The sequence below is a fragment of the Dermatophagoides farinae genome, chromosome 3 (assembly GCF_024713945.1).
Source record: "Dermatophagoides farinae isolate YC_2012a chromosome 3, ASM2471394v1, whole genome shotgun sequence".
NCBI lineage: Eukaryota > Metazoa > Arthropoda > Arachnida > Sarcoptiformes > Pyroglyphidae > Dermatophagoides > Dermatophagoides farinae.
Window position 1 is genome coordinate 2,660,097 of NC_134679.1, and position 24,115 is coordinate 2,684,211.

Below are 24,115 nucleotides of genomic sequence, written 5' to 3' on the forward strand. Positions count from 1 at the left end.
GCTTTTTACCTTCAAAAACAGTGTTTTGATTCTCAAATCGATGTTGATAATGAATTCGAATCTTTTGACGGTTTAAATCCACGTCAAGAGATGGCAGCACAGTTCAAATAATTTTCAAAATTTAAATTTTTTTCTCAATTTTTTTGTTAATGCAAAAAAAAGAAAGGAGGATTATGCAAATTTTTTTTTTTGCTTCACGCGTAGAACGAATGAGGAAACAAATATGGAAAAAATTTATTAACATTTTTTTTTTGTTTTGTTTGAAATTAATATCGGCACATCCAAAATCAACAACAGGTACAACATCAAGAATTATTATTTAAAATTGACATAGAATGTTTAATATAATAATAATAATAATAATTAAAATAAAATAATAAAAAAAGTGTTTGTGTATGTGTGTGTGTCGGTGTTTGTACGGGAATTTGTACGTATGATGAATAATAGTGAAAAAAAAATAATGAACAAGCAAAAACATATGAGAAAAAATAATAATAATAATTATAAAAAAAAATCGAGCAGCAGAATAGAAAAAAAATCGCTGTTGGCAAAATCTGAATTCTATAGAATCCACTTCAAAAAAAAATTGACAATTGTTCACAAAAAAAAAATCAATTCCACTATGATGATCATCATTCGTTCAATAGTTTTGTAGTTTTTCATGTTTAATCGAATCGGCAATCATTGTCAAATATGAATCATTATATTCATCATTGGCTCCACTTGGTATAACATGAACATTTGTCAATCGATCATTACCGCCATATCCATCACCACCTGATTCTTTAATCTGTTTCAATAAACTACGACCATATCCTCTCCATTTTTTACTCGTATGTTTACCCATTGGACCAAATGAATCACCTTTCATAAAGCCACCGCCCATCATGATATTTGGATATTTGAGACTGTTCTTAAATAATTGTTGATATGAAGGCATTTTATATTTTGGCATCGAATGACCACCACCACCACCACCTCCTTTCATGTAACCACCACCACCACCTCCTTTCATGTAACCACCACCACCGCCTCCTTTCATATAACCACCACCACCTTTACCATAAAGTTTTCTAACTTGTTGCCGATAAAAACTTAATGGCGTACCATCATCGAATGCTTCAACTACATGACTACCGCTCATCATATATCCACTTCCGCCACCACCATAACAGCATTTACTATTACCACCACCACCACCGGGAGATCTAAATAATAAAACAAATGAAAAAAAAAATGATGGATTAGGCAAAAATTATTTGATAATTCATGTGTGAATAAAGAACAAACAAACAAACAAACAAAAAAAATTCACCAATAAAATCAAATGAAAAGTTTATTTTACAACCGCTTCATAAACTTTGAAAATTTCTAATAATAATAGTAGTGGATGCTTGGAAAAAAATCAAATTTTTCCAAGTCCGGTAGTTGTTTTTTTTTTTTTGTTCTCTGATCATTTAACAAGCCAATCTGATGCTGTCAATTTAAATTTGAAAATATTTACTGCTTGCAAAAAATCGTGATATTACTGGAACAATGAATGATACGTGGTCGAAAATGTTGTTGAATTAATTCTACAACACTTTTGATTTCTTGTTTTTTTTCTGCCTAAATTTATTTTTCTCCATTTTCACCTTCATTACTATATATCATTTTTTTTAAATAGCTATCCATTTGGTCAAATGTCGTGTATGGAAAAAGAGATGAAAAAAAACAACAGAACAGGCAATTTTTTTTTGTTTCATTATTTTGGCATGATACACTCATAGATACAATAAGTACAACACAGGCTATTATTTTTTTTTTTTGTTTGACGATGTTGAAACAAAACCAGAATACAAAAACCAGATGATGATGATAATAATTTTTGGACAAAATAAAAAAAATCACGTAAAGATTTGAGGTAAAAGTGAAAAAAAATGAAAACCTGGATCATGTTGATGATTAACATCATTACAATTCAGTTTTTTTTTATTTTTTTTTTTGCTTTTTATAGCAATGATACGTTCATGGAAAAATTGATCAAAATAATTATGATGATGAAAGATGATCAATTTCGTCCATTTTTTCAGCGTGGGAAACATAAAACTTTTATGTTACAAAAAAAAAATGGAAACCAAAAAATTTTTATGAAATATCAATTATAAAGTAGACCCACCTTGTTATGGTGATGGTGAACAATGAGAATAATTCAATTATAATTTTTTCTCTCAAATTTTAATCAACTTTCATCATTTCAAAATTAATAAAATTCAAATCGAGATCATTATTTATGAATATCATTATCAATGTTTTTTTTGGGTCAAAAAAAATTGTTTTTTTTTATTTACAAATGATCATAGGACACGGATCATGTATTATTATCATCAGTTTGATTAAAATTTTTTTTTTGTTCAAGCCCAAACCCATCGAGACTAAAAGATGACCGAACCACTTTGTAGTGTTACATAAAATTTGCATAAAATTTAAATTTTTAATCAACATAATTATCTTTGAGTCAATTTTCTCAAAAAAAATGAATATATGGCCACGTAGTAACGTCATAAATAAACAGATACATCTTGATCTAGATTATGATTTTTTTTTTGTTGAATTCATTGAAATGATAATTTGATCATCTTGATCATCATATAATAAATGCTGAGAGCTAGAAACACACCACACACACAGTATCGAATAAAAAAACAGATTAAAACCAAGTGAATGTATCTAAAAAAAACCGACAACACGTTATTTCATAACGTGATGATGATGATTATAATCATTATATGGTTGTAATATGAAATGAAAATTTGATGCCATCGTTTTCGTTGTTTTTATCTCTAAATTAACACACACTTTTTTCTTTAAGTACATTTTAGTTGATGACGATGATGTGATAGAAATAAAAACACGTGAACACATTTGATATGGTCAAAAAAAAAATTTCTACTCATCATCATCATAATGATTATGATCTATACATAGATATCCTGCATTACAACAAAGTGGAAAAAAAATCTGAATGAATGAAATTTTACTTTTTATGGATTTTATGTGCCATTTACCTAAATGATCTTGTATTCGGATCTTTTTTTTCTACATGTTTTTACATTAATTGCTGTTGTTAAGAACAAAAAAAAATATTCGGAACAAACATTTATACGAACATGGAAGGTAATATAATTTTGTTTAGGAAAAAAATCATCTTGTGTGTGTTCATAAAGATGACATCGTATTGATAAACAATGAACTTTTAACCTGAATGTATACACATTTTTTTTTGTTATTCAGTGTCAAATGACATTATTCATTCAAATTTTTCGATGATCTTTGATGATATAATGATAAAATTCATGGTATAGTGACAATAATCACAAAGTCGAACAGGTAATAATAATACACTACTGCTAATGATTTTGTCTCTTGTTTTTTTTCAGTTAAAATTTTTCTTTGAAAAACCATAAGCGTCGATAATGATTGATTGAGAGAAAATTTTCATTTTTTATATGAATTTATTAATGTAATATTCTACCACAAATACTAATGATAATGTGGAATGAATAATTGTTTGGTTTTCATTCATTCAACCGTCGTTTTAACGGCCATTTGCATGACATTTATTTTGGAATCAGAGCATAGAAATGTTCATGTTTCTCAGAAAAAAACAGACAGAGATAGAAAGAGACAATAGAAACCATTATTGATAAATATGATTATGATTATTTCATAGAACTAAAATTATCATTATCATTATCATCAATATTTTAATCAAAAATGATAAAAAAAAACCTGTTGCTATTTATAAACCAACTGTGTGGTTTACCATTCATTTGTTCATTCTAAATAAAAATCTAAATAGGTGAGAAAAGCTGTTAATGAATGTTTTGTTTGTTTATAATCATGTGAATTGAATTAATAAACAAAAAACACAATTGGAACAGGATAAAATTTTTTCTTTTACCAATTTCATGTTTGTTTTGATTTCACTTTTGTTATCGAAATGTTTTTTGTTTTCTATTTTTTTTTCTAGAACATTTTTGGCTCGACTCAATGTTAACCAATCAATATTTTTGAAAAAGATTTATCGTGTGAATAATGATCATGATTAATATGAAATAAAATGATTTGAAGAAAAAAAATGCAGACTACAAAAAAAGGATTGTATTAGAAGCTATCCTGCAGTGAAATGGACAATAATAACAAATGAATGAAAGTGAAAACAACGACAACATACATAAAATATCAAAAGATAATCCCGGAAAGAATTAACGTAAGTTTTAAGTTACCAATCATATAGTAACGTACGTATGGCCATTTTTTCTCCTTCAGCATCATCATCATCATCAATATCATAACATTCAAGATGACGATAATGATAATGATGATATAGTGAAAATCAAATGCAATGATGGTATGATCATTATTAGATGACACATATGCATATATACACACACACATCATGCCACCGATGATGATGATTACAATGAAAGCAATGGATGTTACGGTGTCCGTACTGATTTTTATCTACATTATTATCTACAAGAAGATTATGTTATAATCGGAATCGAAAAATTGAATTTGTTGGTATTTTTTTCTTCAAATACAAAACATCATCGACAAAAACAAACACTTTTTCACAGTTTATCACAGCAATTCAAATGGCAGAAATCATGGATTTTTTTCAATCAGTAACACTGGCTACTGTCGTCTGTTATATGAATATTCAATCCATTATAAATGCAAATTTGAAAAGAAAACACATCCAAGTTATGATCCGATTTCTATATAATTATGATCAGATTAATAAATGGCTACTGTGTAAGTAAATGACAACCTGTTGAATCGGATAATAGTGAAAACAATCTTCCGTATGAATATTTGCAAAGAAAAAAAATGTTTCCTTTCATTGTTTTTATCTAAAAGTTACAATCAGAGACCAAAAGAGACACACACACACACACACAATTATCGATTTTATCATAATCAATTCAGCAGTTGAATAGTAAAGATTCAACTTGTAAGCTCATTATTCATCATATAATATAACTTGTTCATGTTTGCCATGTAAATCGATTTCATTTCATTACAATTTTTTCAATGAAGAAAATCTAAAAGAAAATGAACGAAAAACAAAACGAATAAGTCATTATATAATAATCTTCAATTTGGTTTTTTTTTTGTTTTCCATTTGTTAGTTCTTGCCAAAATGATGGCTAATAAAGATTGTTAATTACAAACAAATCGATTATTTTCCGGTAGTCGATGATCCAGGAACAGTTTAGGCATTTTTCTTTCCTTCTTCTTAACAAGCCCAATTAGGCATAGCCATCAACGGCATCAAACCGGAGTCAACATTTCCTTGTTGATGATTTTTCTTTTCGATGATAAATAAATAGATTATTCATTTGTTCATAATGGCAAAGATGAACGCCTTAGGTATTTTTTTTTCTTCATATTTTGAAGAAAAAAAAACATTTTTCTAGATCAATTTTGATTTTGACTTTGGCTGGATACAAAATACGAACAACCATTGTCTTTTGCAAACACAGCAACCATGTTTATCTGTTGTTTTGTTTTGTTTTGTTTTTTTTTTTTTTGTTGGGGTTTCCATCAATTTCGATTTCCAATTTTATGTATTGTTGCCATGAATGGTCTTTGTTTTTTTTCTTTTAAATCTTTGTCGTTTAATCATTTGATGATGCAATTGTGAAAATAAATAATTGAATAATTTCAAGGAAGAAACAATGCATTGAATCGGATTGAATGAATGAATGAATAGGCGAGAAAAAAGCCATTAGATTTCTTTTTTGTGTTGTTCTGAATTTTTTTTTTCATTTCAACACTTGTTGATTGGGTTGATTTATCGATTGAAAACTTTTGATAATAATAACAAAAAATAAAATAATGATGATTGAATTGAATCATGGAACAGAAAAAATGAAACATCAATGAATTTTTCAAAATGTGTGGAAAAAAAACTTGATTGTTTTATCTGATATATCGATTACCGGACAACGATTTGATCGATTCATTTGTTTTTTTTTCTTCTTCGTTTCTTGTTTGATTGCGAAACGTTTTGACGCTTTGTATGTTTTCCATACAAAAAAAAACAAAACAGAAAAAAAACTTTCACTCTATAGAGTAGGTCAGATATTTTTTTTATTTTTCGTTTTTTTGTTTCTATTATCATCAAATTGCTAAAATCATCAAATTTTTGTCATCAACACCATGGCCAAAATAAAAGTCCAGATTTTTTTTTTTAATACTTTCAAAAGAAAGTTGGTCAATAAGAAACAAAATGAGTGAAAAAAAAATAATTTGATTTGATCAGCTGATCGGTCAATGATGTTCAGTTAGATTGAAATAAACAAAAAAAAAGAAAAAAAACATGCACACACCTTTTTTTCAACTAAATCAAATAACTTGAACTTGGATTTTTTTGGATGATTATGATGATGAATCCAAGTAAAAAAAAAATTATATAATCCATTTGTTTTTTAGTTTAATCAAAACAAAACAACAACAAAAAAAATGAATGCTTATGCTCATTATCATCCACATTTCATATTAAAGTTGAATAATAATTATTCTATACAATCACTATTGATGATCAAATCGAATGAAATGAATGATCAACAATTTCTCGAAATAACGACGAATGGCAAACAAGAAAAAAAAGTTCAAATATTTACATTCAAAACTTCATAGATTTTACTACGGACACATATTTGCCAGTAGCAATGAAATTATCATGCACAGACACATACAAAAAAGATTTTTCTTTCTACTTCTTCACTGACATCGTTACACCGAACAGATGTATTTTGTATTATTCGTTATTGTTGTCGTTTTTTTTTGAAATTTCAAAAAATGTTATGATACATTCGATTTGTGTGTGTGTATGTGTGTATAATGTATGGGTGAAAAATACGAAAAACTTGAATAAATTCAACCTATTTTGCCTGAAGATACAGACACATTCACACACGTGGAATTTTTTTTTTCACTTCTAACTTGATAATGAAAAATTATTCAACAACAACAACAACAACTTTACTTGTCCGATATTATGTATCCGAATAATGACATCAATAACAAAAGAGAAAATTCATGAATGACAAATTTTCATTTAAAAATATTATCGGTAAGGATAATCTATGTGCACTTGGACTAAATTAACGATTTATTTTTTTTCCAAAAAATAGCCATTTCATTCTTCCCACTATGTGGTGACAAATGACATAAAACAACAACAACAACAACAACAACAACAACAACGACAACAAAATTTCGTCGGAAAAATTCGTCGGAAAAATTTTCATTCCTCACGATAATGGTAATGAGTGAATATCACCTTTGAAATGGATAAAAAAAAATACCATTGAAAAATGCTTATGAAATTTCACATGATCCGACAGTTGTTCAGCAATGAAAAAGAAAAATTCAATTTATTAAAGAAAAAAAAGAGAATGAAAAGTGAAAAAAAAAATTTGAATGATTGCCATCACTCACTTCGGTTACCGTGTATCACTTTCACTTTTTATTTTATTTATTTTTTTTTTTATTCACTGAAAAATTCAACATCATCCATCCGTTCAAATGTAGTAGTCTTTTTTTATGCAATGACATGCAATTTACAATTGAAGATATACATTCAAAAAAAAAAAAATCATGGATGTCGTTGGACAATATGTGACATTTTAAATTGAAAAAAATTTTCATTCTCTCTCTCTCTCTCTCTCTTACACTACACATGTTTTTTTTCAAATTATCATCATCACTATAATGAAATAACAATTGTAATAATCATCGGTCAAATATGTTTTTTTTTCTTATTTCGGTCAAATATGAATGTCCACGAATGTTCAATGAGATGATGATGATGATGATGATGATATATCCTCCGGTACAAAACAATATCATAGTATAGTTGTCTAATATTGTTCATATTTTGAATGTTTTTGGAAAGAATAAAAATTGTGTTCATTCATTTTACAAGTGATGAAAAAAAAAATTGATATTTTTTTCCATCGTTGTCAATGACAATGAAGTCATCATTTATTTATTATTATTGTGTTTATTTTCCGGATTTTTTTCGTATTTTTTTTTTGTTTTGTTTCGTTTTTTTTCTTTGAATATTATTATTATTAATATTTTTTTTTCGATTCTCATACGATTCGACAACAACAAAAATGTTTTCTTTTTTTTAATGATGTAAAATTATTTTAAAAATAACGAAAAATTGATGACCAAACTGAATGGAGAAAAAAAAACAAACATTTGAACTTTTAATCGCTTCAAATGGATATTATGTGTGTGTGTGTGTGTGTGTGTGTGTATCCGTCGTTTTCCATCATTTTTTTTTTATTGAAACAAAATTGACAATTGATCATCATGAACTTTTTTTTTGTTTGTTCCCCCTCTCCTGAATTTTTTTTCCAATAAACCATATTATGTAATATATTATTTTTACAACAACAACAACAACAAAAAATTGTGCTTAAAATTCCAGGAAAAAAACAGATTTTTGTATCAAAAGAAAATTTTTCAATATGTCTTATGGAAAACACACCAAACACACACACACACACACACACATATATGAATCATTATTATTATCACTTACGAAATTTTTATTTTGAATGGTATCATGCCCATAGTTGCTTCGACTAGTAATATATTGTTTGTATATAACGACAATATGGACGCTACAATTATGATTGCCCAAAATAACTGAGGCGTAGACAAATAATTTAGATTTGGATGCATCATTATTTGATGATGATGATGGCGATGGTGATGGTGATGATGGTGATGATTTTATAATAATAATTGAAACAATGATGCAATACACAACCAAAAAGAAGTGAAAATAAAGGAAAAAACAATCAAAAAACAAAAATTCTGACGTTGATGCGTTTTGTATTTTTTCCGATGATGATGATGATGATGATGGCAATGTTGTTGTTGTTGTTGTTTTTGTTGTTGTTGATGATGATGATTATTTTAAATCACAATGATGAATAAAACACACCGGCATTCAATATACAGAAATTTAAAACTGAAATAACAAATGAATTTCTTTCTTTTTTTCTCTGTGTGTGTATGTGTTGGTGGCTGCTATTTTTGTTGATAATGACGACGACGACGACGATGATGATGATGATGATGATAAATATGAACAAAACAAAATGACAATCGATGGATCAAACAAGAACACATAAAAAACAACAACAACAACAAAAATATTCGACAGAAACAATATTGAATTCTATAAAAAAAGATTTGTTTTTTTTTCAGTAGAAAACTAGAAAAAAATTTCAACTTTATCCTTTTGATCAAGACATTTTTGGTGTGCCAGCACCCAAACAAATGATAATTTTACATTGAACAACATTAGAGATAACCCAAAGATAAAGATGATGATGATGATGATGATAATAATGATCAATGATTGACCAAATCCAATCGAATAAATTGGTCAATTTTTTTCTAATCGAAATTCGAATAAAAAAAACAAACTTTGTAGACAACACAAAATAACTGTACAAGAACACTCTATGGTATAAAAAAATGGAACGGAAAAAAAAATAAAATTGAAAAACTCAATAAATCAAATTTTTTTTAGATATCAAACAGTTGTTGATCTAAACACATAAAACACACACACACACCAGAAAAAATAAAATTTCTTTCATTGAATCTTGAATTTCATCATAAGATTTGCATCAATATAAATGGAAAACACGATTTAATTATTTGCTAATGAACAAACGGAATATATGTTCACCATAAATGATAAAACAATTTTGGTTTAGTTAGCTAGTTAGATCATGATGATGATGATGATGATGATGATGATCAACAAACAAGAGGATACAAACAGATCGTAACGGTAAAACGATCGTAAGGATCTCAATAAATGAAGTGGAAACTTAAACTTGGAAAAAAATCTTTGGATCCCAAGTGAATACAAAAAAAAAGAAAGAGAGCCAGAGAGAGCGAGAGAATTTATATGTAAGTGTGTGTGTATGAATGTATTTGTATATGGAACAAATATAAAAAAAAATGAAAGAGAAATTGCCATAGACTTGCATGATCATCATCATCATGATCTCTCCTTCAAGTCATGTCTATGCGGTTTTTTGGAAGTCATTTTTCCTACTTCATCTTCTTATAACGATGATGATTATCATCGTCATTATTTCAACCGTCTTGTTTATTTCTTTTTGATATCTGGTTCCATATGGTTGCAATAGTTGATAGTAGTAGTTGCATACGGATTTTATCCTTATAAAATCGATATACCAATCAACCAAACGATTAACCATCAAATGAGAGATAATCCAATATATTCGAATTTTGAAAAATTCAAAATGAAAATTAGGAGAAAATGGAATGATAATCATTGTGTATTATATAATAATTCATTTAAAACGATTCATCGACATTCGGTACAATTGGCCCTTTTATGTTCCTGTTTTTATTGTTGTTGTTGTTGTTGTTGTCGTTGTCATCTTTATCGACAATGATGATGACGCTGATGGACAAAGATTTTCTATGTCAATGATAAATATCGTTATCATTGTATCATTTGTTAGAATGTCATTTCCATTTTCCAATTTAAACATAATTTTTTTTCTGAAAAGTTTTTTGAATATAAAGAGATTGCAAGATTTGTAAAAAATGAAAACATAGACAATTCATGATGATTTGATTAGTTGATCATTTTCAAAATTTTTTTCTAAACAATACCGAATTGGCAAAAGCATTAAAGATCGTCTGGTCATCCTTTTTTTCCGATGAGATGATCCAGGATCGATCTATTTGACCCATTTTATCATGATGGTAACTAAAACAGGATTCAATCAATTGATTTCACTTTTCTCATCATTCATTCCCGATGGGAAAAAAGATGAATCAATTTGACCATCTTAAATCTGTATATAAAAGCTATATGACGTTAGTTTTATTTGAATTTGGAACAGCTGTACGGAAAAAAAATATTGATGATGATGATGATGATGATCGACCGTTACAAAAACAAAATTAGAAGGCTGTAACTTTAATGAAAATTTAAAATAAATTCATTTTCATTCATCTTTTTTAGAATGAAGATCCATTCAACTCACTCATTAGTTGGTTGTTTTTAATTTCTTCATTATATATTGTTTACGGTTTCTGGAACTATGCACAAAATAAGGAAATCTTCATTAAATTGAAACTTAATAAAATTAAGTGCAAAAACTTTCTTTTTTTCCCTCTGTGAACAGTGTGTGTGTGTGGATCGCGGTCATTGAAATCATCATGTTATCATTTTAGCAGCATCATCATCTTGATTATTTGTTTTTAAAGGGATTTGTCAGTTTACCAATCAAATTTACTTGTGTGTGTGTGTGAAGATTTACCGGCAAACGTCATCATTATAATCATCATTTTAATCAAATCAAATCGTTCGTCAAGATTATCATCATCATCATTATATTATTTTTATTATTTTGGTCTGCCAAATTGAATCAATCACCATTTTGGGTCAATTCAGATTTATTTTTTGGCTTCATAAGATTTAATGTATGATGATGATGAATGTTGAATATCATCATCACCACTGTTGTCATCAAATTTTCAGTACATGTAAGGTAATCAAATTTTTATTTATTTATTTTCATTTTTTTTTTTCATTGATCTCCGTTGTCATCGATTTCATTTTATTACAAACAAACAAGGAACTGATTTGTTTTATTATTTTTGTTTTCACGGTATTTTCATTTCCTTTTGTTGTGTGATCATTCGATTGAATATACTATATCCATGATCCATTAGCATAATAAATGAGTTAAAAAGAATGAAGAAAAATATCGGGTAAAAAATACAGACACAGAGAGAGAGAGAGAGATAAAAAGAAAAATAAAATCTCAAAATGATTATGGACACTTTGTTGGTTTTTATTTTCATTTTTCTACCATCATCATAGATGGTGAGCATCAATTTTCATTTTCTATCGGGACATTTTGGCCCATCGGGTATCTTTTTACAATATAATGATGATCCTGCTCATGATGATGAGTTAAAAATAAAAAAAAACGACATCATCGTTGTTTGTATCATCATCGACATCGGCCAATCAATGATGATTTAATTGACTATATGCTATATGTACAGATAAAGAGATATTGATGATCGAATCATTTTCACTAATGTGTAGTTCCGCTTGTTTGTTCATTTTTTTTTCGTTCGTTCATTCGTTCATCCGTTCATCCGTTTATCACACAAATTTCGCAATAGATTAGATTTTTTCTATTTTTTCCATCCAAAAAAAACCACAATTATTATTGTATCTAATAGGTATTACATACACATTTTTCAGGTTTTTTTTTTGTTTTTATAGTTGAAATGGTAACCATTCATGATGATGATGATGATGATGGTTACAAATCACGTCGATTATTGATCATTAATTTTGATTTTTATAAGACTTTTTCTTTCACTCTTTTACTTTTGGATTTAGATTATCTTGATGATTAAAAATTTCATATTTCTAAACACATACAGATAAATATGCAATAAGATTATCCAATTCATCAATCGATTTCAATGATCTGTTGTTTGAATCTATTTTTTTTATAAGCATCATCACATATATGTTTTTATAATTGTGGTGATGACGGTTGATTGTTGTTGTTGTTGTTGTTGTTTTCAGATTGCGAATTTATTATTCTTAAAGCATGTATAAATTTAACTTAAAATGGACATACATGTGATTATTAGATGAGGAAATTATACACACATACACACACATATACAGACACACTCAAATATTACATGGGTAAGTCTGCGAAAAAAAAAACTAGAAATCTAGGCGCATTTGATAAAAATAAAAACAAAATTTACAATGGCAAAATGTAAGAAAAGAAACCCTATGCGTGTTTACCTGTGTGTGTATGTGTGTTGATTTCTATCCAAAAACCAAATTATAATCTTTCAAAAATTATAATAATAATGTTGATGGATAAAAACAAAGAAAAAAGCGATAATTATGTTCAGAAAATAGTATCCAAAAGGTTTATGGATACAACAACAACAAAATCACGTGCCGAAATTTTTTTTTTGTCTTTTTTCCTTGGCATCGGCAATTTTGTGTGTTCAGAAAAAAAACCATTGCTCTTAATTGCTCCAGATTTTTGTTTTTGACTCAAAGATCTGTTTAAATAAAAAAAAATCAGAACACTACGTTGGCGTTTTAAATCGATTTCCGAATTGCTGTAGGCATCATTACTCCTTATGATGATGATGATGATGATAATGATGATGGAAAAACAATGGAAAAACAAATATGGATGCAAATCATCATCATTTCAACATTATCATCACCGGGACAATCATTTAGTTTGACCATCAACCAAAAAAAAGTATTCGTAATTTTTTTTCTTCTATTGTTTTTTTTTCTTCGGTTTCCACACAATCAATTGTGGGTGAATATAATGTAATTCATCTCAATAAAATATCGATCAAACATTCTCTAATATCATGGATATTCATCTTTGTCCAGATATATTGAATATAAAATGATTGTGTGTGTGTGTGTTAATGGTTAAAATATCATTTTTCAAACATCATTTTTTTCTGCTACTTGTTGTTGTTTTTGTAACTAATAATGGCCACCAAATATTCATCAATCATCATCATCATCATCAAGATCGAGATGATTGTCGATATATACCAATCCTATTGTAGTTACGAATTTCGTTTTTCAACTACTATTTTTTTTCTCGTTTTTGTTTGAGTTTGGTATATATGTTGTATTTACTTTTTAAAGCATTGATATATTTGGTTTTGTGTATTGAAAAAAAAATTTCATAAATAACTGTTTAGGTGGCGATTATTCAACGAAAAAAAAATGATGAATCCATCTAAATATTTGACCAAACAAACATAATATACATTGCATATACGAGCATGACTAATAATCTTATCAATCGATTTGAATATAGAGAATTTTCATGTATTTTTTTTTTGGCTTTGTTTCAACCTGTTTTTACTTTTATCGTTGATGATTTGATCTCATTTTTTTCAGAATATTACTTTTTTGAAAGATTAATTTATACGATTCATTTTTTTTCGGTTGAAATTTGTTTTGGGTAATCGTATATTTCAGACAGACAAAAAAAATGGAAACCAAAATGACAGTTGTACATTTATCGTTACAAACATAAATCGTCAAACATATATAGAAAAATAGTAATATTTGTGAACTTTGAATAAAAATGAAAATTACTTCACGATATAATCGAAAGAAAAAAAATGATAGATCAGAGAAAAACTTTGTTTTTTTTTTGAACCTAACCTAAACTTTGCCTTTTTTGATCGATTTTTCTTTCTTACTTGTTTTTTCGTGATATAAATTGCAATGTCCAATTTTACTGAATAATATCTGGCAATGTATTCAAATTTTTGGCCGGTTAAATCATCATTATCATCATCATCATCATCAAACTGATTAGATTTAATTGAATGATAAAAAACAACAACAAAATTAACACAACATAAATAGCCCAATGTGGGAAAAATAACGAACACGAAAGATGAATATTTTTTTTTTCTCTATCTTAATGATAATACACATGATGATGATGATGATGATGATGATCAATGGTTCCAGGTGTCGACATCGATGGTTAGATGTTTCAACCAAAATTAGAATCAATTTTTTCTCCATTAAATATTCATTCAACCAAAATTCATTTATTTAATCATTATAGATGTTTTTTTTTCGTTTTTGTTTTTTGAATGTACATGAATTTAAATTTACCATCTCATGATCAACAATCCAAATTGATGATGTTTCAAAAATTGAAAGTTATTGATAGAAAATAAGAGTGAAAAAAAAATATTTTTTTACGTTATTTCTAAGAATAGAATAATCAAGCCAAAAAAAATGGGCTAGTTTACCAGGTTTGTTATGTCGGGTTGTTGATTTTTTTCCTCTCGTTCTCTCTCTCTCTTTTTTTATGGTCGTTTTTTTGGAAATGATCATCTTCATAATCATTTTGATTAAATCTGAAAAAAATAATCTGAAATGATGAATATTGTCATTACTATTTCATATAATATACGACATTTTTTTAAAATGAAAATGACAATAGAAACGACAATTTCATAATTGAAAATTGAGAAATTTATTCAATCATCATTTATTGAACAAATTATCAACCATTTTTTTCGGACACGTGTTCGATATTTTTCTGAACACAAAAAAAAGGAAATGATGCATTGCCCACAGAGTTCACCCAGAAGCGGACATTCATCATTATAGATATGATAATTGATTCAATTGAAGATGCAAAATTCAAGAAAAAAAAATCATTGACAAATGGCCTAAAGCTTAGCTTAAAAGTAAATTAAATCATGAAATTTTTTTTTTACATTTCGGTATTTAATCGGTTCAACATACATGCAAATAACAATGATAATCATTTTCATCACTGATGTTTTGAGTAGGATCAATGCATTCCAATGAACATCATCGTATTGTGAGACTACGGAAAAACCATCACCATCATCATCGTCATCATCATTATTACTACTGTGTTTATAATCATCTGCAATACTTATTTTTTTTGTAAAGGACGAGTAAAAAATGATTATTCCAATTGATTCAATTTGTGTGTGAGAGAGAGAGAATAAATCAAAAAAAAAAAAAAACAATTTGATTGATTGTAGTCGTCAATTTTTTTTCTAGTCTTCCTTACGGCCTACGCTTGAAGATAGGAAATTCAGATGGATGAATGGCTGACTGAATAGATTCGATCGAGAGGCCAAAAAAAAAATGAAAATTAAACAAACAATACACATGTTCATGTCATGATTTGACGATTACCCAATCTACCACAAAGTCCTTCAAAAATAAAAATATCGATTTTTTTTTCTCGCAGACGACCATTGACTACAATTGACGACCATGTCCCGAATTTATTATTATTAGTTTAATATAATGTATATATTCAGACATTCACATATAAACAACAATCAATTCAACACATAAACAACAATAAAAATTAACAAATATATAGTTATGGTTGTTATAGACATTATTGAGTATTCATCATAAGAAAATAATGAGTGTTTGTGTGCGTGTGTGTGTATGAGTTTGTATATAACCTCTATTTTTTTCATTCTCTTTATCATTCTTTCAGGAAAAAAAAATCGAATTAATAATGATGCTGCTGCTGCAAGGATTATCACAAACCGATTAGATGGCTATTGATTTGTTTAATCAATACCGATTTAACAAAAAAAAAATAGTGATAAAGTAGGCAAAAAAAAAAATATTGGATAGCCAGGTAGTTGAAAACCAGATTGAAAACAAATCAGAAAAAAAATCCGATTTGATGAAAAAAAAACGATGAATCTCAATCCATCAATGATGCTAATGATGATCAATCATTATCTAGATTGATCCATGATATGTTTATTGCCTTTAGGCTACAGATATGATAGAAATAAAATTTCCATCATTTGCACACAAATACTTGGCATTTTGATTATGATATAATACATGCAGTTATACTACAAATTAAAAAATAACCAATGATCATTTTATAAATAATAATAACCCATTCAATTTTAGTTATAAAATGCACGTGATTTTTGTTTTCTTATCTATCAATATCGATTTTTTTTTTATTTCTATTTATCGATATTATAGTATTATATAGCAGCTACAATATTATTATGTCACGAGGCAAAAAAAAAAAAAAATGCACTCGTTTGTCCATTGATCCCGGCGATTTGTTGCTCGGATTTTCTACCACTCATATAATCTACAATAAGAAGAGAGATTCGCCCGAATTTGAAATGGAAAATCGATGTGATAATTGTAACGAAAGAAAAATGATGTTTTTTTTCCATTCACAAAAACTATCATCACTTTGTTAGAGGATTAATTTTTTCATATTTTCCAATATTTTTCCTAGTAAAAAACGATCTTATTTTTCTTCAGTTAACTTTGGTGAAAGTTAAATGAACAAAAAATTGATCATTCTTTTTTTAAAGCTAAGATATCCGATTGTTTGAGTTGGAATCAATGAAATCAAAGCAAAAAAATAAAAAATAAAAATAATAAAAACCAAAAAACGACGAAATCAAAGCCAAACCTACTTGTACAATTAAATGGGAAAAAAATCATAAGACAAATACACTGTTTTAGATAAATAAGGGGAAAATGTTCATATTTCCGGATTATAATCATCACCATCGATGCCATCATTATTATTATTATCATCATCATCATCATCATCATCACCACCATCCATTCGAAAATATTTATTCATCGATCCAAATGATGGAAACAAAAAGGATATCCAGCCAAGCCAGAAAAGAAAATATAATCTAGTAAGTGAAAAATAACTATTTTCCAAAAAAAACCACCGATCGTGAACATCAGTGTAAAATCGTTCTACACCATAATGCTATACATAAATCTCATCATCACCAAATAAACAACAACAACAAGCGTTTCTGTTTCATTTTTATTCGGGTAAAAATAAATGTTATAGAAAAAGAGAGAGAGAGAAAAAAAATAAATCCATCGATAGAGATCAACGACAGAAACCAAACCTGTTGCCCTTATATGTTTTTTTTTTAAATATCTGTTGATGGTAGATTTTTAGCTGTCCATTTCTTTCGTTTTCATTTTCTATTTTTTTCTAAAAAAAAATCTTTTGATTATTGGTCAAATGTTGTTGTTGTTGTTGTTGATGATGGTTACTTTATCCGATCATATATATTGGTAAACATTTGTATTTAACATTCGAGTTTCTCCTCAAAGTACATGCACGTCTTTGTATTATTGTAATTAATAATTTGAAGGATGTTTACAGCTCAAACTCTTCTCGGTTTTTTTTTGTCGTCATCGTCGTCGTTTTTCTTATTAAATTCGTTATCTTTATCATTATCGACGTTTTTTTTCGCTTATTATTCTCTTTTATCTTTATTTAGAGTAAAATGAGAAATCCAGAAATCTGAATGATGAAAATCTGTTTTGTAAGAAATAAAAATATTAGAAAAAAAACCGCATAAACATAAAAACAACCACCTGACAAGACTTCCGGATTAGAAACGATAATAATAATAATAATAATAATAAAACAACCCAAACATATGGTTTTATCTGAATTGCAAAATCGTATACAGCCACAGATTTTTTTTTTCTCATTATCCTGTTTTTTCGTTGGTTGTACGGTGGTGACAAAACTGGAAAAAAAATCATTTTTGATCGATTATCTTGATCAAAAATCTATATCACATTTCGATTTGGCTATATAAATGATATATACATGAGTTTTTTTTCCTACTATTTCATTTGATCATGTCAATGTATATACATACACACATATGATTTCCATATCAAAGCGGTTAAAAATTATCGGCTGTGTGTGTTTAAAATTTACATAAAAACAACAATCGTATATACACGTTGTTTGACAGGAGCGGCATTTATTGATTAAGATTATTATTATTATTGTAATTATGATTGTTACTCTCGTCATATTTTTCAGTAGTCAAATCAATATGTCTGTGTGTGTGTGTGTGTGTGTGTGTGACTTTTTGTCCCAAGATGTATTGTGTAAATATTACGATTTTAAGACAAAAAAAATAACGAGTAACGAGAACAATATTTATTTTCCTATATCGATCTGATTGAGGATGAATTGGTTGAATAAACAATTGAATTATTATTATTATTATTATTCAAAATTAAATTCACACATTTAACCATACAATTTCAATGACGATGATAATTTAAAATGTTCTACATATTTGAGTGCATTAAAATTCAATTATATTATTATATTAATCGAAATCACTATATATCTTTTGGATTTAAAAACTTGCAGATTGATTAATGAAAGATGAATGTGATCGAAATGAATTTTTATGCTTGAATCGAATGTTGTTTTAGATAACCCTTTGTAGATTTGCATGCGATTTTTGAATTTGAATAATCAAATTATCAGTTTAAAGGTTGGCGTGAAAATTTTCAACTAATCGATAGTCATTCTATAAAGATTTCATAATATCTTTTTCAATCATCAATATTTTTTTCAATTTTATGATATCCACTTATATTGTATTGTGAAAATCAAATTTCGAAAGAGGAATGATGATTTTCACATCACCAAAAATATCATTTAATCTAATTATATATTGAAATCACCATGTTGCTGATGAGATTCACATTTTTATTCAATAAATTGACAGAGTGGTCAAATGAATTGATGTCAGATTGATTGATTGATCAATCAATTGATTAGTGACTGATTTACGTTGATTAATACTGATGTAATACAAGTCGATTGGCACCTTTAATATAATAGATTGATTCTCATGAATCGATATGATTGGCAATCACAGATGCTAATAATAATTAACATGGCCATTTTGACATTCAGCCTAGACAAAAGATGGTTTGATTGATTTTTTTTGTTGAAATAAAAAAAAAGAAAATCGTAATCTCATTTGGTTTTTGTTTGAAAAAAATATTTCAGACCTCGATTTAGAATAAACGCTTTGTGTTTCTGCTCTGATGACCAATGGAAAAATTGATTCAAAATTATTCAGACATTCATAGCTTTTAAAGATTTTGACATTTTCTTTATTGATCAGTTTGTGAACAAAGAAAACATTTATCATCATTGATTCATGAAAATTTCCATCTAAACATTTGATACGATAATTGGTTATTATTTTTATTTTTAGAAAAATCAAACATTGCTGACTGATTTAAATCAATGAGCTTAAACTTTTTATACTTAGTTCCGAACCGAATGTTTCTTCACGAGTTACACTATTCGGATTACAGATCTTATTCAATCGATCCATTACGTCTGAATATTCTGGTGTAAACAAAACAATATCCGTATATGATCGAATACGTTGTGCTTTGCCTATGAATTTTATCAACAAATTATATTCATCAATAAACATCTGTTTCATTGTAGTATTTTCTTCCGTATTCACTGGATTCATAATAAATAATCGAATGATTTCGAAAAGTTTTGTAAATTCTACATTTCGATTTTCTTTTTCTGCTTTGTTCATCAATCCATATATTAATTTAAAATTATTCAAACTAATCGTATAGGTTTGTATTAATTTCTGTAAATGACGATTCTGTATCAATTGTCCAAACAACTTTAGCATCGATAATCGAACAAAATAATTGGCTTTGTCACTGGCAAATATTTCATTGAAAACTTCAATCAAAACATACAAATCACGATTGAAAGCATATATTGAAACTTCGATATTAGTCAATAAAAGTTCATTGAGTACCTTGACAATTTGTACGGTATGATTAAAATCATTATTATTGATCAATGATTTTAATAATTGAATGTAAACGGGCATCAATGAAGATGTTGACATTGTTGTTGCTGTTGTAGAATCTGATGAATAAAAATCAATCAATTTCAATGCTAATGTTTTTAATTGTCGACAACAACAGCATAACATTTTAGCAGCAAAAATAGAATTATCCGGATCGGTAGCCAGGAAATGTAATAATCGTTTTAACAATAATGGACTTTTATTCTCCAATTTCTCCAGAAACGGTCTCCTGGTACCATATGCATATTTTGTGATAATGTGTACAAAAATTTTGACATAGTTTTCGGCAATTTTTTTCCGTTCAAATCGATCCATGTTGTATATGAAATATCCTAGCATATGTTGCGAAATAAATTCACGCTCAAGTCGAAAATCATTTCGATGTTCTTTCCAAGGTTGGCGATAAAAATTTCCACAAAGATTGATGCGAAATTGTTCAATTAATTTTTCCAATTTATTCAAATGTTTAGCTTTCGCAATCGTTTCATTCTCACTGGACAACGTTGCAAAAATTTCCGTTCGTATTAATGAAACAATTTGCTGTGGTCGACGATAATGGATAAAGTCGTTATTTTCATTGAAGATCATTGCTTGGAAACCGATATAAAACAAAAATTCCCTTATATCCAAACGACGGCACTAAAGCTGAATTAGATGATGAAAAAAAATTGGCATCAATAAATACGACTCAAAATTTTAAATTCGAAATCATTTCAAAGTTCCAAATTCTAAACGAAAAAAAAAATTCAATTTCATTCAATTGATTATAATCAAAACCTTGAAAATGTTAATCAAAATTTTTCTTTGTTCATTTATTGGTCTCATCGGTAAGTTTATCGCATTCATACATGTTCTCTATCTGAATTAATGAATCTTGTAGTTTTGGTGACTGAAATTTATGGGCAATCAAATGGATCTTCAGCAATCAAAATAAAACAACATCAAGGTCGATCATTGGATTTTCTTTCCGATGTTGAAAGAAAAAAGAATTCCTTTTTCAATTATCTTAATCAAACAGTGTCGGGAGCAGCTAATTTTAATTTGAATCAACCGTATCCACCATTCGATAGTTTCAATAAATTTAAAATACAAACGTTACAATATTTTGAACGAATGGCTCAAATGAAACAACAACTTATTGGACAATTAATATCGGCATTAAATAGCACCATTCCTGATCCTTGCAATAAAACATATACGACAACAACTCCGTTTTCAACGACGATGCCATACGGCGAGAGAAGTACCAGTACACAAAGGATGCCATTTTCGACTAGAACGAATTCGGATACATCATCAACAAGCACGTCCACAAGCACAACATCAACAACTACAGAATTTACATTACCACCAATTACTTACGTTATGCCCAATTCAACCAATTAATCATGATATATCTAAATTCAAATAAGAATCAATTCAGATTTTGTTTTTTACAACTTTATTATTATGATTTTAAATAAAACAAATAAACAAAGAAAATTGTGAGAGAAAGTATAGTATTGTTTAACGAACTTAAAATAAGATGACGACAGATTATTATTATTATCATTGTTTTTTTTTTTTTTTTTTGGTGTACAAATGGAAAAACAAGAAGGAATCGCTAATAATTTATGGCTTTGAATTCCTGTGAAGACAAATTAACACAGATGGATAAAAATGAAAACAAAATTTGAATGATTTGCAATATTTTCGATGATTTTTTTCTTCGAATTATCTTTCATATATTTCGGCATACTTCACAAAACCATTCATGATTTTCGCCAGCATCGAATCCAGCACAGGAAACATGTATGGCATTCGCACCACAACGATCACAGGAGAATAGTTCCCATTCATCATCACCATTATAATCTCGGCCACGTTCACATTTACATTCTTCAGCATCGCATTGAAATCGTACATCATCATAGGACATTTCGCCAGATAATTCCCATGTTGATTCTCTATTCGGCACGAATATTCCACCACGTTTCAATGTTGGTACAAATTTGTTCAGATCATTACAATTTGGACATTTTAAATTGAATTCACCCTGATGATAAGCGACTTTAGACAAACATTCACGATGATAATAAGAATTACAACATTCAACATAAAGCAAATTATTATCGCGATTATCACAATTTTTGACATATTCTTGACACACGGTACATAATACTCGACGTTTAAATGCCGGTACCTTCAGTTTAGGCCAATGTTTTCGACAATATGATGGATATAGCTGCTGTTCCTGATGATAATGACAAAAAGCTCCATTCTGTATTCCACATGGTAAATGAAATGTTATTAAACATTCTGGTACCGAGCAACCAACTACTGCTCCTTTTTTACCACAATATGAACACTTGAGTAATACACCTCGTCTAAGTTCTTTACGAATATCGTCAACTAGAAAACCCCAAAGACCTTCATTATGTTGGCCATTTTGACTTAGACCGGGTGAAAAATATAAACAGAAAAGATGAGCTGTGATATCATTCAAATGTCCAAGTTCACCCAACATATGGTCATCTTTATTGTTGGTGAAACAAAAATTACAAACATCTAGGATAGAAAGAAAAAATAATTAAAATCAATCTATAGAGAAATCCTTATTGATCAATCAAACCAGATGGGACTTTAGGTTTAGTCGGTGATGTTTTTGATTTTGGCTTTACTGGTGATGACCTTGGTGATGTCGATGATCTGCGTGGAGAATTAGTCAAATCTCTAGTTCGTGTTGTTGAATGACAATTTGTTGTTGAATATTGATTTTCATTTAAATGGGAATCAGTGGATTGATGGTTCGAGGATCGAAGACGTGATGAATTTCTTCTGCGATTAGACTCTGATGTGGGCGATGTTTTCATGTTTATCATACGATAAGATCGCAATCGTCGAAGATTTTCTTCATCGGGCAATTGAGATGATGTTGAGCTATTGCTGCTGGCCATCGTCGACGTTGAAGTAGCTTTTGCTTTTGATCGAGTTTTCATAATCAAAATAAAAAATCCAGGACCTAGGGTCCAGAACTAAATGGTTACTGTGTTAAAAGTACCAGAGAAGCAGCTACAGCAAAAAGGCGCCAACTTGCTTGGCTAGGTCGTCGTTTTATAACCGTTTCAAGTCGTGGGTATATATCGAGTGTTTACAATGAAATTGCAGCTCGAGTCAATTGTTTTCATAACATTGTACTCAGCGATACGACCTATATGAACGATATTTTCCAATCCTTTTAAATAAATTATAATTTGAGTCAGCAATTCTGGAATTTAAATTCTGAAAATTTCTATTTAAAGTATTTCATTTCAATTGTTTGGTTAGATCGAAAAATTTCAGTACGTTTTCCCTTAAATAATCATTATATTCCTGCCTAATTTGTAATTTTTCTTCATGCCATTTTCCCTGCTCTATTCTATAGGTTTTTTTTGTAATATTTTCAAATTCTTCAAGTTTATGACGGAAATTTTCCACTTGTCCTGTGATCTTGAGATAATTGTCATCTTGTAGCTGCGATTCTAACCTGATGTTAATTCGTTTGAGCATTTTCATATGTGATTTTTGAAATTCAATTACATCGATGTGCTTTTTTCCACCTGAAAAATGTCTTTCAAAATCTGACCATTCATTTGATATGAAATTGGATATCTGCTTTTGTTGATCTATCAAAACTTGTATGATCTGATAAATTGTGTAACTTTGTCGATTCACAATGAGTTTAATGTTAAATTCCCACTTATTTGCCATGGATTTACCAAAAATA

At 28.3% G+C, this 24,115-nt stretch overlaps 4 protein-coding genes across 4 annotated transcripts; 1 reads left to right on the forward strand and 3 right to left on the reverse strand.

The window, feature by feature from the left end:
* Window positions 1-210: 210 nt before the first annotated feature.
* LOC124494464 (uncharacterized) lies at window positions 211-9,969 on the reverse strand. The gene is made up of 2 exons (XM_047057635.2): window positions 8,609-9,969; window positions 211-1,208 (listed from the first exon to the last, which is right to left on the reverse strand). The coding sequence occupies exons 1-2, from the start codon at window positions 8,752-8,754 to the stop codon at window positions 641-643; spliced, it is 714 nt and encodes a 237-aa protein (XP_046913591.1). The 5' UTR covers window positions 8,755-9,969; the 3' UTR covers window positions 211-640.
* Window positions 9,970-19,764: 9,795 nt separating this feature from the next.
* On the reverse strand, window positions 19,765-21,120 carry LOC124494777 (calcium-binding protein 39-like). Its single transcript, XM_047058040.2, has one exon. The coding sequence runs from the start codon at window positions 20,956-20,958 to the stop codon at window positions 19,765-19,767; it is 1,194 nt and encodes a 397-aa protein (XP_046913996.1). The 5' UTR covers window positions 20,959-21,120.
* LOC124494608 (uncharacterized) lies at window positions 21,054-21,769 on the forward strand. Its single transcript, XM_047057815.2, has 2 exons — window positions 21,054-21,197; window positions 21,251-21,769. The coding sequence occupies exons 1-2, from the start codon at window positions 21,155-21,157 to the stop codon at window positions 21,754-21,756; spliced, it is 549 nt and encodes a 182-aa protein (XP_046913771.2). The 5' UTR covers window positions 21,054-21,154; the 3' UTR covers window positions 21,757-21,769.
* A 25-nt stretch (window positions 21,770-21,794) lies between these two features.
* LOC124494607 (E3 ubiquitin-protein ligase PHF7) lies at window positions 21,795-23,529 on the reverse strand. The gene is made up of 2 exons (XM_047057814.2): window positions 22,982-23,529; window positions 21,795-22,917 (listed from the first exon to the last, which is right to left on the reverse strand). Exons 1-2 carry the CDS (start codon window positions 23,346-23,348, stop codon window positions 22,091-22,093), a joined length of 1,194 nt encoding a protein of 397 aa, XP_046913770.1. The 5' UTR covers window positions 23,349-23,529; the 3' UTR covers window positions 21,795-22,090.
* Between the last annotated feature and the right edge of the window lie 586 nt (window positions 23,530-24,115).

Excerpts from the sequence above, each read along its gene's own strand:
- LOC124494464 (XM_047057635.2), bottom strand. The coding sequence starts at position 8,754 with ATGATGCATCCAAATCTAAATTATTTGTCTACGCCTCAGTTATTTTGG. Across the intron at positions 1,209-8,608 it reads CCATTCAAAATAAAAATTTC|ATCTCCCGGTGGTGGTGGTG; the intron begins GTAAGTGATAAT and ends TTTATTATTTAG.
- LOC124494777 (XM_047058040.2), bottom strand. The coding sequence starts at position 20,958 with ATGATCTTCAATGAAAATAACGACTTTATCCATTATCGTCGACCACAG.
- LOC124494608 (XM_047057815.2), top strand. The coding sequence starts at position 21,155 with ATGTTAATCAAAATTTTTCTTTGTTCATTTATTGGTCTCATCG. Across the intron at positions 21,198-21,250 it reads TTCATTTATTGGTCTCATCG|TTTTGGTGACTGAAATTTAT; the intron begins GTAAGTTTATCG and ends TGAATCTTGTAG.
- LOC124494607 (XM_047057814.2), bottom strand. The coding sequence starts at position 23,348 with ATGAAAACTCGATCAAAAGCAAAAGCTACTTCAACGTCGACGATGGCC. Across the intron at positions 22,918-22,981 it reads TAAACCTAAAGTCCCATCTG|ATGTTTGTAATTTTTGTTTC; the intron begins GTTTGATTGATC and ends TTTCTATCCTAG.